At 42.9% G+C, this 14,581-nt stretch overlaps 1 protein-coding gene and 1 long non-coding RNA gene across 4 annotated transcripts in view; one reads left to right on the top strand and one right to left on the bottom strand.

Annotated features, from left to right (window-relative positions):
* LOC308484753 overlaps window positions 1–14,581 on the top strand; it is a 210,990-nt gene that overhangs the window by 79,496 nt on the left and 116,913 nt on the right. The window lies entirely within an intron of this gene.
* Window positions 1,736–14,581, bottom strand: part of SH3BP4 (SH3 domain binding protein 4) — a 38,513-nt gene continuing 25,667 nt past the window's right edge. For all 3 annotated transcript variants that reach the window (XM_081016357.1, XM_081016358.1, XM_081016359.1), the window contains exons 3-5: window positions 10,126–12,479; window positions 6,014–6,202; window positions 1,736–5,023 (exon numbers count right to left, since the gene is read on the bottom strand). In XM_081016357.1, the coding sequence (XP_080872483.1) occupies window positions 4,799–5,023; window positions 6,014–6,202; window positions 10,126–12,479 (2,768 nt within the window). In that variant the 3' untranslated portion in view covers window positions 1,736–4,798. The remainder of the gene's footprint in view (window positions 5,024–6,013; window positions 6,203–10,125; window positions 12,480–14,581) is intronic.

Here is a 14,581-nt window from a genome sequence, read left to right as displayed (position 1 = left end):
GTTCTGGGAAATGATTTATAATGAACTGAAAAAGGTATTTAAATATACCTTCACTAAGAAACCAGAGGCTTTCCTTTTGGGTATTGTCGGTCAAGGGGTGGCAAAGAAGGACCAGACATTTTTTATGTATGCAACAACAGCAGCAAGGATACTTCTCGCAAAACATTGGAAAACTCAAGATCTACCCACACTGGAAGAATGGCAGATACAACTGATAGACTACATGGAACTGGCTGAAATGACCGGCAGAATCCGTGACCTGGGAGAAGAGAGGATTGAGGAGGACTGGAAGAAATTTAAGAACTATTTACAAAAGTATTGTAATTTGAGTGAATGCTAAATAAGATGCTAGATCAAAATAACTGAGCACCACTAAATTTAGAAGTTTTTAAGAAAATAAGTAAGACTGTGAAATTTAGCTCCTTCTGAGAATTATAAGATTATGAAATATAGAAGGGATATAAGAATTTAAATAAGATGATAAATTGCTGACCAAATGTTACAACGATGAAAGTGGGAGCGGGAGATGTGAGGAAGTCCAAAGAAAATGTGAAAATATGTTAAGATCAATGTTATATTGCTCATTGTGTTTATTTTTATTGTAAAACCTAATAAATTGCTTAAAAAAAAAAAAAAAATAAACTGAGGCACCCAGAACTGGATACAGTACTCCAAGTGTGATCTGACAAAGGCAGAAAAGAGTGGTACTATTATTTCCCTTGATTTGGATGCTAGACTTCTGTTGATGCAGCCTAGAAAGCATTAGCTTTTTTTGCTGCTGCATCACACTGTCGACTCATGTTCATTTTGTGGTCCACTAAGACCGATAGATACTTTTCATATGTAGTACTAGTAAGCCAGGTGTCCCTCATCTTATATTTGTGCAGCTGGTTTTTCCTGCCTTACATTTATCCATGTTGAAATTCATTTTGTTAGATTTGACCCAGTTCTCTAATCTCTCATGGTCATCTTGAATTCAGATTCTGTCTTCAGCGGCATTGGCTACCCCTCCCAGTTTGGTGTCATCTGCAGATGGAATGAGCCTCCTCTCAAGACCTTCATCCGAGTCATTTATAAAGCCGTTGAACAAAAAGGGGCCCAGGACAGAACCTGCGTCACCCCACTTGTCACTTTCCCAGGATGAGGGTTGTCACTCTTTGGGTGGTCAGTCAACCAGCTACAATCCACCTAACCGTTATCTCATCCAGTCCACATCTTACCAGCTTCTCTGCAAGAATACCATACAGGATTTTGTCAAAAGCCTTACTGAAATCAAGATAACTACGCCCACAACACTCCCCCACACCCACCAAGCTTGTAACTCTTATCAAAAAAGGAAATGAGATTCGTCTGGCATGCTGTGTTTTTGGAAATGAGCTCAAAGTTGTAAGCAGTGGTGCTGAACTGCTGAGCCTGACACAGAGGAAGTTACCTGTTCAATGAATGTTTGTTCCTATTGATTTAAGTCATACTTCTTGGGTATATTTCTTGATGCTAGGGGAAGAAAGCTTTCATGTGGGAATTGGGACATCTGAGCCCATTCAGTTCTGGTGAGAACCTGACACCACCCCAGAAAGGGTCTCTGCAATAGTTTTTATTCCAGCCTTCACAATGCCTAAAATCTACATCTGATGTGACAGTTCAGTGAGAATATGCAGAGTGGTCACTGCTTCAAAGCACAAACACACAAAAGTCTGAGTCAAGCTCCCCCAAAATGAATCACACTGAAACAAAGCAGTGTTCAAATATCTGCTTTAATTGTAGTTTTGACAAGTTTTTTTTATTTTAAAAAATGTACAACAAACTACTTGTACAGTGTATTAATGTAAAATCCAAAGCAAGCTTACAATGTAAGGACATACTTTGAGTGAAAGGCATTTGGCTGAACATACAAACCACTCGAACTATGTGCTGGGACCTGACTTTTTTTTTAGTCAAAACAGAAAATCAGTCATGCAGCAACTGCATCAAACTAATCTAGAAAAGCTGCTGTTGTGATTTAATAGTTCTCCATAGTGTAGGTGTTGGTGGTGTGTAGTAATCATCCAGGGGAGCTTTTAGACTTTAAGTCAAAACATGAAAAAGTGTGTAAGACCTGAGGTAGTTTGATAAAAATGGCAGAAAAAGGCAAACCAGACCATTTCCCTGCCTCCCCCCCCAAAAAAAATCTCATGGAATATTTCATCCAATTTATGGAAATGAACTCTCCCCCAATAGCCAGCTTTAAACTCCCACTGTTAAAATTGATTAAAATCTAATTGCTGTGGCTCGATTCTGCTCTTACAAGACACAGAAGTACAAACTAACTCTGTGACTGAATCTGTAGAGTCCACAATCACTGTAACCAAGTTTCACGGATGAAAGTTTCACGTCTGGCACAGAGGCAGGTGCAGAATAAGGCTACCTTGAACACATTATCATTAGCTCAGTGATTGCGCACATACAGTGAGAACATTTATACACAGGAGCAGACCTGCATTCTCACATCCCCATCCATCTGTGGGGAGCCTAGACTATCATGTGCAATAATATTCCCCTCAGGTTTCCGTGTATCTAGAGAGAGACTAACCATTCCATGGACTTGTTTTATTTCTGAAAAATATCACAATGAAAGAGAAGCCCCACCCCCAGCCCAATTAAAAATATTTTACTCTTAATGCTCTGGCTTGCCATCTTGCATCATATTTTTGTATGGGTTACAATACAAGGGGGGCTGTTTTTCCTTCCCTACACTCAAACATGCTACTCAGGATCATGTGCAGATTCTGGTTTTGTCAAGAGAGAAAAACAGGCATGCTTTGGAAAAATGACTTCCATGAGCACGGGATAATACCACTAGCCTAACCAACTTCAAACATGTGATGTGAACACTTGCATAGGAATCTGCTTCAATCTCTTGCAACAAAACCCCAAGTTTAAGGTGCTTTTCATTAGACAGAGTAGGAAAGTACGTAGGGAGGCCATTTAAAAGGAGCCGGCTAAGAAAGCAAATAAATGACAAGCACTTTCCTCACTAATTAAACATGTACGCAAACAATAGGAACACCTTTCCAACAAGCTTGGATCATGCTTTCTTCAAATTCTGGAACTGTTGATAGGAAAGTTGTGTTGTATAACCCAAGTTGCTTAAAAGGTCAGCTTGTTCCAAAGAACAAAGCTGTGACATGTTTCTAAAATGGGAAAACAGGTTTAAAACATTACTAATAGTGATCATGTTCCCTTTAATATTCAACATTTGAACAGTGCCTTGGGAAATTTAGTAAATGTGTTATGAAAATCTCTTGTGCAAAAAACCAATTCACACACTAGAAAAAATGAAAACACTTCCCACATGAAGTATTTTGGAATCAAGAGGTAGACTTAAAGGGCTTCACAAAACCTTCATTTGAAAGTTGTACAACTAGACTTCTTTCTATAGCTTTATATGGTACATGACATCATCAGCTCTTGAATGCTCATACAGCACATAAGGTGAATCCCAGTGACCTAAGGGCTAATAAATGAACAGAATACCCTTGGGAACACAATGAGAGAGTGCTGTCAAGTCAAGCATTTCTGAGTGACCAACTAGGCACCTGATCAGAGGTAGGTCTAGTTCTTACTTAAGGTGGAAAATGTGTCTAGGCTGAAAATACTTCAGACTGCATGCAGGGCCTCACATGGTAAGTATGCTCTTCACAACTTGTGGTCCTCCAGATGTTTGAGGCTATACTGCCATCATCCCTATGCGCACTAAGGCTGATGGAGCTCAAGAACCTTTGGAGGTTGCAGACAGCTGCTCTATGTGTTATGGGGAGGGGGAGCGGACTATAGGCTTCCCTTTGAGGAGCCAGTTTTCTGCATCCAGAGAATGTGTGGAATAGAGACACATTCGGTCATGTGAGTTTCAATTGGTGCAGCCTCAACACAGGGCAATGACCCTCGAAAGAACTAATCCTAAAACTTCAGCTTAAACAATGGCACACTTAAGAACCACTATCGAATACTTGTTTCTGCATTTAAAATAATACAATGTAAACTTCTGGTGACAGTCACCTGCCAGCAGAGATGGTCAAGACACTACTGTTAGAGGATGGACCTGTGAAATGCTATTTGACCATAAATGGTATCCATTACAATTTTCTAAAATGTGAAAGGGGATGGATCGGTCCTATAATCTGAAATTGTTTCTAGTTATTTCTAATCATGGATCTGAAGCAGCTTGGGCACTAGCACACAGTCCTAAATTTTAGGTAACAAAATCACTTCAGGGGGGGTGGGGGAGGAAGTGTGCTTTTTCTTCCTTACAAAAAGGTGTACATAAAAGTGAACCATGGAGAGTCGTTATAAGACCAATAGGATCACTGGATGGGGGGGCGTGTTAGCACACTAATGTATAAACTGTTTTCAGAGCGGCACATTAGAAATTGCAAATGCTTGCAAGATGCCTGACTGTGCTTCACTTTAATGCATATCAATGACTCACTGAGGAATGATAGTTTTAAAGGGGGCAAAAATCTGTTTCATGTTACACAGAAATGGTAGCTCTCCAAAGTAATTTCAACTTTCAAGGCTGATATCTGCAAATGCCTAAAAAAGTTCCATTTTAAATGTTACAAATTAAGAAAAGCTGTCAACCACAGAGCATAGAAAACAAGAGTCTTGAGTGTCTTCTGCACCAGGGAGAGGCAACAGTAGGAAGTTCGCAGTCTGAGCACAGAAACTATTGCTCAAAACTTTGGCTTTGCAGAAGTGTCTTCCCACTGTGTTTTAGTTAAAAACATACAAATAAGAAGCATCGAGAAGTTAGGGCTCCCCTTCATATAGCATAATCATCATGGTCTTGTGGGCTGAAGGCAGATGCCCTCAAAATCTCCAGGGAGTTGACTAAAATTAGTGTTCCAGTGAGATGCTTCCAGCGTTTTGTGATGGGGTTTTTCATCTTGTCAAGGCCAATGTGCAGCTCTTGTGTCACATCGCGATAACTGTCTCCCATCTGATTGCTCCATGTGAGCATAAAGTCATACGCTGGTTTCCACATTGCCTGCCAAAGACAAGAAACCAGCATTAACACAGCATACAAGACTGCTCTGCCATTAGGATTTATGTCAGCCAAACCAAACCATCTTGGGTACACCGTCTCTGCAGTCTCTTGCAGACCCAAGAGCAAGGGCTGTCTCATTCTTATAACTGGACCACACCTGGGATAAAAATCCTGAAATATATACCTAAGATATTCATCCATTCTGAATCAACACATATAGGCTGAAGTGGCACAGCCTTGACACCAGCTGCGACTTCAATGAGAACTAGACCAAAAGAAAGGCAGGAATTTCAGTCCTAGAATAAACCATATCAGAACAAATTTATGAGAAATACTGCAGTAGGCTAAGCTACATTTCTTTTTATTAAAGGGTTTCCCGCAAAATCAAAGGCTAGAGGACAGAATAAGGAAAAGGTCTCAGACACAGCACACTAAGTCCAGAAACACTGCTGTCAAATTAGATGCTTCGTGTGCTGCAAATTTGGGTCTAACTCAAATTTTCAGCTGACAAATGGCTCGGTATTCTTGTAAGTACTGAGGGGTTTTCAATGACTCTTTCAACATTACAAATAGAGGCAATAGTTAGCTGGATGGAAAGAAACACCCAGTGCTGTCTGTGCCAACTTTCCCTGTTCTGTTGAACCACTCCAGCTAAATGTGAACATGGAAAACAGATTAAATCTAAGGGTGGCCAGCATTCAGATTGTAAGTACTAGGAAGGGCGAGCCATTTCACTTTGATAGCGTTTCGCGATAAATACAACACCTGCAAGACCACGGAAGAGGAATAACACTCAAGGCGGAATGCATTTCTTCCTGTGTGGCCACTTTTTTTACCACAGCAAACATGCAACAAAAATTGCTGTGCACTTTTGTCATCATTCAAGATCAAAAAGGGAGCTGTACATAATAGCAAACTGTTTTTCCAACCTATAGTGCCGAGTGAACCATCCAGCAAAACCCAGAATGTATTACATGAAAGCTTTCTTACCTCACTATCTACAGCTCCGTTCTTGTCTCGATGGGGGGCCTCATAAGCATCCATCTGTTGCTTGGAGACCTTGGCCAGTTTCTCAGCAAGCTCTCTCCAGCGCTGGGCCACTTCCACAGCCGTAGTCAGAAGCACAAAATCCTGAATTAGCCTCACAACCAAGCCCTGGCAGTCCATTTTCAGCAAGGCCTGAAGGAATGCAGAACAAGTCAAGTTAGCCATGGACACCCAACCTCACTGGAGCATCAGGCCATTTCTGTAGGAGATCAGAAGATAGAGAAAAACCACTACTGTTTTATATTTATATTCCCCTTTCTGTCTGGTTATATAGATACTCCAAACAGGAGTACATTCAGGTAATGCTTAGTTCTTAGCCAAGCAAAATAGAAGTGTGTAAATAATTTGTCCAAGATGTTCAAAGGTCTGGAAACCAAGCCTTATGAGGAACAGTTGAGGGAGTTGAGTGTTTAGCCTGGAAAACGGGAGACTGAGAGAAGACAGAATCATAGAATTGTAGAGTTGGAAAGCCCCAAGCATCGTCTAGTCCATCTCCTGCAATGCAAGAATCTCAACTAAACATCCATGACAGATGGTATCCAACCTCTGCTTAAAAACCTCCAATGAATAAGAGTCCATAACCACTTGAGGGAGTCTGTTCCACTGTCAAACAGATATGATAGCCATCTTCAAATGGCTGTCACATGGAAGATGGAGCAAGCTTGTTTTCTTCTGCTCCAGATGGCAGAACCTGAACCAATGGCTTCAAGTTACAAGAAAGGAGATTCCAACTGAACCGCTGATGGTAAGAGCTGATGCACAGTGGAACAGACTCTCCTTCACTGGAGGTTTTTAGGCAGAGGTTGGATGGTCATCTGTCATGGATGGTTTAACTGAGATTCCTGCATTCCAGGGGTTGGACTAGATGACCCTCGGAGTCCCTTTCAACTCTACAATTCTGATATTCTATTCTAGGACCTTGCTATTCCATTAAATTAAATGTAAATATCCTATTTTAATTACGTGTGTGCAAAGGCACTGCAAAACTAGCTTATGCATTAGGATATTCAGCATAGACAGGAGAATCCCTGTGGTCTGGCCTTCAATAATGTGCATTAATTACATTATAGCCCACATGCTCTTAAAAGTGATTACTACACTCCTGCTGGGATTAGCAAATTTGACAACAGGAGTTTTAATTCCTCCTAATTGTACTATTTCAATTTCTGGGGCGAAAGAGGCTGTGGATCTCTTCTGCGTGCTCTAAAGTGACCACTTGCCTGGCACTTGGCTATTACTTCACAGTAGTAACAATGCTCTTCCTTAGCATTTACTGAAGCATACCATTTCTGAAGCATACCTTAGCATTTACACCACAGCAGCAGGCAGCATACCAAAGAAGAATACTTTAAATTCAAAAGTCACACTTCAAAAGAAGTGCCGGAAGAATGTAATTCAAATGTACCGTATTTTTCGCTCCATAAGGTGCACCTGACCATAAGGCGCACCTGCTTTTTTTGGGGGGGGGGTTCAAGAAAAAAAAATGTGGCTCTTGGGGGCTTTTGCAGGAGGTGGGGGAAGTGAGAGAGCCTCGCTCTGTCCCTTCCCCCACCTCCCACAAAAGCCAGGGATAGCCGTGCGAAGCCTCCGCAGGGCAGCGGGATGAAGGCTCCCCACTGCCCTGCAGAGGCTTCGCGGGCTACCCAGAGCTATTAAGGAGCTTGTCGGGGCTGCCGGGGGAAGCCCGGGTTCCCCCCCCCCAAAGCCCCAGGGGCCACACATTTGCTTCATAAGACGCACAGATATTTCCCCTTAGATTTTAAGAGGAAAAATGTGTGTCTTATGGAGCGAAAAATACGGTATGTACTCTTCAATATTTAGATAATGACTCAAAAGTGGGCAAACTTTCATTTCCAAATAGCTGATTGGATATTAAGTAGCTTATAGGTAGTGGAGTGATAGCAAGTTTCTGCACCAAGGAACTTTGAGGGGGGGGGTATGGACATATTAGGCATGGTAGGACCATTGCAAGGGCCCTCAATTCTTAAACAAAGTGGATTCTCTCCCCGCTAAGTATTTTCCCCCAAGCCATTAAAAGCTGAGTGATAGTCAGGGCACCACACACGTTTGTCTCAGTATGAAATGATGGGAGCTGGAAGTTAATCTTATTAAGGCAGACCTGCAGCCTCCTGCATGTTCCCCCAAACTCCAAAACCAAGCCTGAAATGAGCCCTATTTCCGGGGGGGGGGGGTGTCCCCTAATGCCATTGAAAGAGTTTGCCCTGCTCTTGCTCTGCTTCACAGGCCTATAGGACATGGGCAACCGACTCATCCTCTGACTTTCTAGAGCATTTCCTCCCCCATGAACTCCAATAGTTGATTTCCCAGCAGGCAGAAGTAGTATCTTCCAGTTTACAACCCCTATTTGTACACTTCTTAACATCCTGCCAAATCAAGGAGAATATCCAGGTAAACTGATAATTCATTTGGGTTGGTGGCGCTACACAACCATCATGCCTTTGCAAACTTTTGCACTACTCCTGCTGGCAAAGCAGAGCTGGCTCCCTCCTCTCCTTTGCTCACACTCCTTACTGAACGCCCACTTCCTTCCTTCCTCATCATTCTGTATCACAGCAGCAGATTCCCCTTCAGGCAACCATCACTTTATACTCTCCTAAAGGGACCCCTGACCATTAGGTCCAGTCGTGACCGACTCTGGAGTTGCGGCGCTCATCTCGCTTTATTGGCCGAGGGAGCCGGCGTACAGCTTCCAGGTCATGTGGCCAGCATGACTAAGCCGCTTCTGGCGAACCAGAGCAGCGCACGGAAACGCCGTTTACCTTCCCGCCGGAGCGGTACCTATTTATCTACTTGCACTTTGACGTGCTTTCGAACTGCTAGGTTGGCAGGAGCAGGGACAGAGCAATGGGAGCTCACCCCGCCGCAGGGATTCGAACCACCAACCTTCTGATCGGCAAGTCCTAGGCTCTGTGGTTTAACCCACAGTGCCACCCGTGTCCCGGCACTTTATAGCATCTTCTAAAAGAGCTTTCATCATTTAGGTAGAATTCTTGTAGGAATTAAACCAATCAACATGTATTGTGTATATGACATGTGTTGTGCATCATGGTTTTAGACACTGGGTGTTCAATTCAGTTTCCTTTAAACATTCTTTTTTTAAAAGGGGGCAGCTTGATAGCAGCTTTAAATGAGGGTAACTACTGTATAACACTTCCCTGAGCACACAAAGTTTTCTATACTCTTGAGGAAGAAGTAAAATAATTATATAGCTGGTTCCACAAGATGGATTTCTGGAAGGTCATTTTTACTTAATGAAAAAAGTAGCGCTTTTATTAAGAAGGCCCAAATCCCGAGAGACCTGGCTTTCAATTTGTCAGTTGCACTGCACTTCCTTGCTCACTGAAGGAAAGTTTTAATGAGCAATTTCGGAGGGAGATACAACCCAAAGATGAAATTTACCTGCAGTTACTTAATCCTAAAAATGCACCTCTGAGCTGGGAAAGGGATCCAGTCAAAGATTTTTCTGTGATTGTCTCTTGATTTAATCACCTGAGATACGTTTATAAAAATGGCAAGGAAATGTACATTGTACAGTGCCATGTATTTGCACTTCAGTCATTGAAAACAGAATGGATAGCAGCCCAATCCTAATCATGATTACTCCTAAGTAAGCCCCCTTTATCTTAATGGTAGCTACTTCCAAGTTTAGGTCTGCAGCCTAACACAATCAAGGCTGCAATCCTAAACTTACTTACCTGGAAGTAAGTTCTGTTGAATTCATCATAACTTACTTCTAAGTAGACATTGGTTGGATTGTGCTATCCATAGGTGTAATGCTAGTAATGTACAAGGGGATGCTCAGTCATTACCTCAGGCACCCGGGTTTCTTGAGAAGCACCTGGGTGGTACTTAAACATATGGCAACAGTGAAGAAGAGCTGGTTTTGGTGCTCAGCTGTGCTAGAAACAAGCAGGAGCTTCCACAGCCTTAGTTATTTTCCCCGCAGCCTGTTCAGGGGAGCTCTTAACACAACAGAATGCTGGAAACCAGGTGACCATTCCTGATTTAACACTTCCAATAACCAGAATACTTACTGACATCAGTTCCTTCTGGAAAGACTTCCTATCCTTACTGTCGGAATTATTACAGTCTTCTTTCAATTTCTCCAACACAGAAGCCACACATTCTGGCTCACTGTCCAGCTCTGCTCGGCAGAAGAAAACAAGTGGCAAGTTGCTGTATCCCAGAGCATCTGCAAACGCACGCCAGCTGCTAATGTTTTCCATGAGCAAAGTCCTTACTGAAGCATAGATATAGGTGAGAAACTTACAAGGCCGCAGGATTTGCTCCAGCAACATACTCGTGGTGAGCTCGGGCCCAGAGAAATAGTTCGGCTTGGCTTTCCCAACCACTAAAACATTTTTGGTATGGACAAGGCCAATTTTACCCTGATAGTAACCAATGTACCATTCCTTTGTCCAGAGTTGACCTTTCAACTTGATTTTCTCCTCACTTAGCAAGGCTATGGCATCCCCTTTCTTATATTCCAAGAGATAATGGTTTTTGTTTTGCCGCACTACAGTTTTCAGGAGTTTCCCATATTTTAAGCTTGCCACTATCCGATCCTGGAAGACAGGGTATTTGCTGGTGGTTGCAAGAGGAGACAGGATTATTTTCCCCACTTCATTTTTTTTCAGGAACCTTCGCTGCCCAGTTGACCTGATAGCACTTTTGGGAGGAGGCTGTGGTGTTTGAACACAGAACTGAGTCAATATGGCATCCTTAGCATCCTTGACTTGTATTCTCAGGGTGAAGTCATACAGTTCGTTGGGATCATGTGACATGATGGGGAATATGAGGCGGCTGACTTTGCCCAGTTTCATCTGGAAGCCCCTCACGATCTTTGCCTGCTCGCTGGCTCTTACCTCATAGTTAGTCATGTTTGAAAACATGCACAGCTTTAGGTCTTGCGGCCTCGCTAAGGTGAACTGGTGCTTCCCCCACAACTGCAGCGCCACTGCCGATGTACAATGTGCATGACGTGTGACTTCATTCACCAACAGAGTCTTGGGGGCACAATCATGTCCAAAGATGGCCACCACAGTTTTAAAAGAAGGGTGTATGTGCTTTGGCCCATAGACTCCAACTGTGATTTTTTTACTAATGTAATCCCAGACAGTGTAAGGATATAGAATGTTCTGTCCCTGGGCCACAATGGCTATGTACATGCAAGGCTCCAGGTTTTCCAGCTGAACCTGGATGGTGTCTCCATAGCAACAGCCAAGTTGCATCGGTGTGTATGGACCGTCCTTCATGTCGCTGCGCAGGCACTGCACTCCCACCAAACTCTTGCTCACTGGGTCATTCTTCACTTCCGCTGAAATTTTCATCTCCAGCAGGATGGGGGTTCTGGTTTCCATGTTGCTCAGCTTAATCTCTAGCACAGGGCTGATGGTGCTGCATTTGTCGCTGTTGAGCTCAAGAGGAGGGTCCAAAAGAGCTTTCATGGAGATTTGTTGTGTGTCACCAGCACCCACATGCCCTTCAGGAAGACGCATGTTAATATTTGTATCTGGAAGCTGAACTGCTCCCCCAGAACTATCTAGCTTGCAAACTATGTTGGTCTCCACAGGTTGCGTCTGACCCCAACCAGGGTTCTGGCCCAACAGATCCAGGTCGTGGCAAGACCTTGCTAATTTTCGATGGTTCAGCCATGCAGCTCTGAAGTCTTCTCTGCTCTGGAATTCCTCTGGGGTAGGAGATTTCAACCCTGTGAAGAAGCCTGAGGATTCTGGGTTTTCTGACTTTGCCTGGAGTACGGAGAGCTCCGATAAACTGTAGGAGCGCTTGCTTCTGAAAAAAGGATTGTCCCGCCTGCTTGGCTGCTCAAACTCAAATCCATTCATTGATGGACCCTCATCAAGATGGTTACCTAGACTGCTGTCAGTTGCAGAACTTGACCCTGTAAAGGTGGGCACCCCTGTGTCAAACAGCAACAAATCCACAGTGGTTTGGTGGGAGCAATCCTTGTTCCTATCAGGCATTATCTGCAAATTCCCATTCAGAAAAGGGTTAGTCTGCATGTTATTCATAAAAGGGTTGTTTTTGGCTAAGCTCAGGTTTAAATCTGTCCAGTCTCCAAGCAGGTCCAGCTCTTTGGCTCCCTCATCGGAGCTTTCAAGCAGATGGTCTATCATTCCACTGTCCGTTAATGAAGAGTTCCGGTAGTTTACAGGCTGAACGTAGGAGGCTGGGATGTAGCCCATCTCTGTGGTATTGTGAGCATACCACCACTCACCTCCTGAGGTATCTAAGACATAAAGGTGGTCACCCTTGGAGAACTTCAAGGTGGTGAAATTGTTGGGGCAGTAGTCTTTAATTGCTACAACTTCCTTTGCATTTCCAAATGACGTAGGATTGTCTATCATCAAGGCACTAGGAGAAGGCACTGCAAATCAAAAAGCAGAACGTAGTGAGCAACTGCAGGTGATAACAACCTTCTACCAGCATTGCACAATTATACTGTAGCTCTTTTGCTTGTACTCTGAATCAGGATATTTGCATGCATAAACACACACATTATTTTTCAAGAGATTAATGGATTCTGCATTATTAGAGACTAAGGCTGCAATCTTATACCAAGTTTACCTAGGAGTAAGCCTTGTTGAACTCAGTAGGGCTCATTTCTGAGTAGACATGAATAGATGTGCATACATTGTACTGTAAATCTCTATTGGGGAAAGGGTGTGATATGGTTGAGTTAACTACTTGCAGATTTGGAGATTAATGTGTGGGCAAATTCATCACTAGATCCACAAGGAGACGCTGTGCTAAATGTGGGCAGTGGCACACAACAATGGAAAAAGAAGTTGATTGAGAATGACATTGGCCATGAACTGATTCAGCTTTGTTATACGAGGCTTTAACGAGTATTTGTTGTACAAGCATTTGCAAGCATCAGGTTACTCCTGTATCAGATAGTTATTTTTTTAAACAACTGCCTCATTAACTTACAAATCCAATTCCAGGCTAGCAAGAGCCAAATCTAAACAAACAGCTGCATAGGTGAAGGTCTGGCAGAAATCTGAGGGACCCATCCACTTTCACATTCTCCAGTACTGAAATGCAGGTTGCTCCAGGTTGGAAAGAGTTAAGAGTGTCTTAATGGTATTGCAAATTATATCCAAGTCATGGAAGATAATTTGTCCATGCAGGAAGGCTTACACATTCAGTAGTGAGATGGCCTGATCTCAAAGGCTCACAGTAATAAATTCAAAGGAAAAACAAAATATGAGATTCCACGTTGTTGAATCTTAAGTGGAATTAAATCTTACAGCAAAGAGGCAAAGTGTTATATCATTGCCGAAGAAGGCTCAGAACACCACGTACAATGGGAGGAAGCTGCGGCATGATAAGAACGTTAATGCTTCAAGGTAACTTAGACAAGGAGGAAAGCCACACTTAAGGAATGCTTTGCATCCATTATTCTTAAGGAAGATAACTGCTGAGCAGGGCAAACCAAAGCAGAGCTGATGTAAATGAGTAGGGAGAAATGAAGATACTAATCTGTGGCTGAGAAGCTTAGAGGTCTTAATGCACACAAATCTGGGTTACTAGATAATCACAGTCTGAGCATATTAAAGGAGACAGCGCATTAATCTTAGGGCCTAAAGAATCCTAAAGTCACCCAGTCCAAATGTCCACATTTGTTTATATATTAAATCTCTATCCCAACTTTCCACCAGATAACATTCAAGGTGGCCAACCACAATACAGACACAATGCAATAAATCAGCAAGGAAACGCTCTCCTATGTGGCTGAATGTAGGGTCCAGTTTCAAAGAAAACCAGAACTTAAGGCGAATTCACACATCACATCCTATACAGAAGGCTCCTCATGGCAGAAACTGGAATTAAAATTATTGCTGGCTTAAAGAGCATTGTGTGTGATGAACCTGGACATATGTCAATCCTTGCATGCCCATGCAGTGTGCTGACTTTGGGAAGCCACATAAATAGCATCCTAATGCTCATTTATGCACATGTGTAGGATCACACACACCCTCCGCTCCAGGCATGGAAGGATAAATGTTCAACATCTATTATGTAATGCTTTGAAGACCTTAATGACCTTGCTGGAATTGAACATACTTCATATAAACACCAACTTCATTTGGATACCCACTCAGACATTGGGGGGGGGCATATATTGGGGGGGCACTGTTTTTTCTGTTTGTAACTATGTTGTGCATTTTTGTACTTTTATATTGTAAACTGCCTGGTGATCCTCAGGTGAAGGGTGGTATAGAAGGTGGTGGTAATAACAACAACAACAACAACAACAACAACAACAACAACAACAACAAAGCTTGCAGGGCACCAGTAAAAATCAAAACCAGTTAGGAGGCCTGCACTCTGTTTAAATAAAAACGCCCATCTGTTGTCAGCAGAACATTACCAGAGAAGGAGCTAGCCAGGCTTCTCTGGGTAAGGGGTTCCAGAGTTTGGAGCAGCCACTGAGAAGACCCTCTTTTGCATTCCTACCAAATG

This window comes from Podarcis pityusensis, assembly GCF_964106645.2.
Source record: "Podarcis pityusensis genome assembly, chromosome: 1".
In the NCBI taxonomy this organism is placed as follows: domain Eukaryota; kingdom Metazoa; phylum Chordata; class Lepidosauria; order Squamata; family Lacertidae; genus Podarcis; species Podarcis pityusensis.
This window is presented reverse-complemented; position numbering and strand designations above follow the sequence as displayed.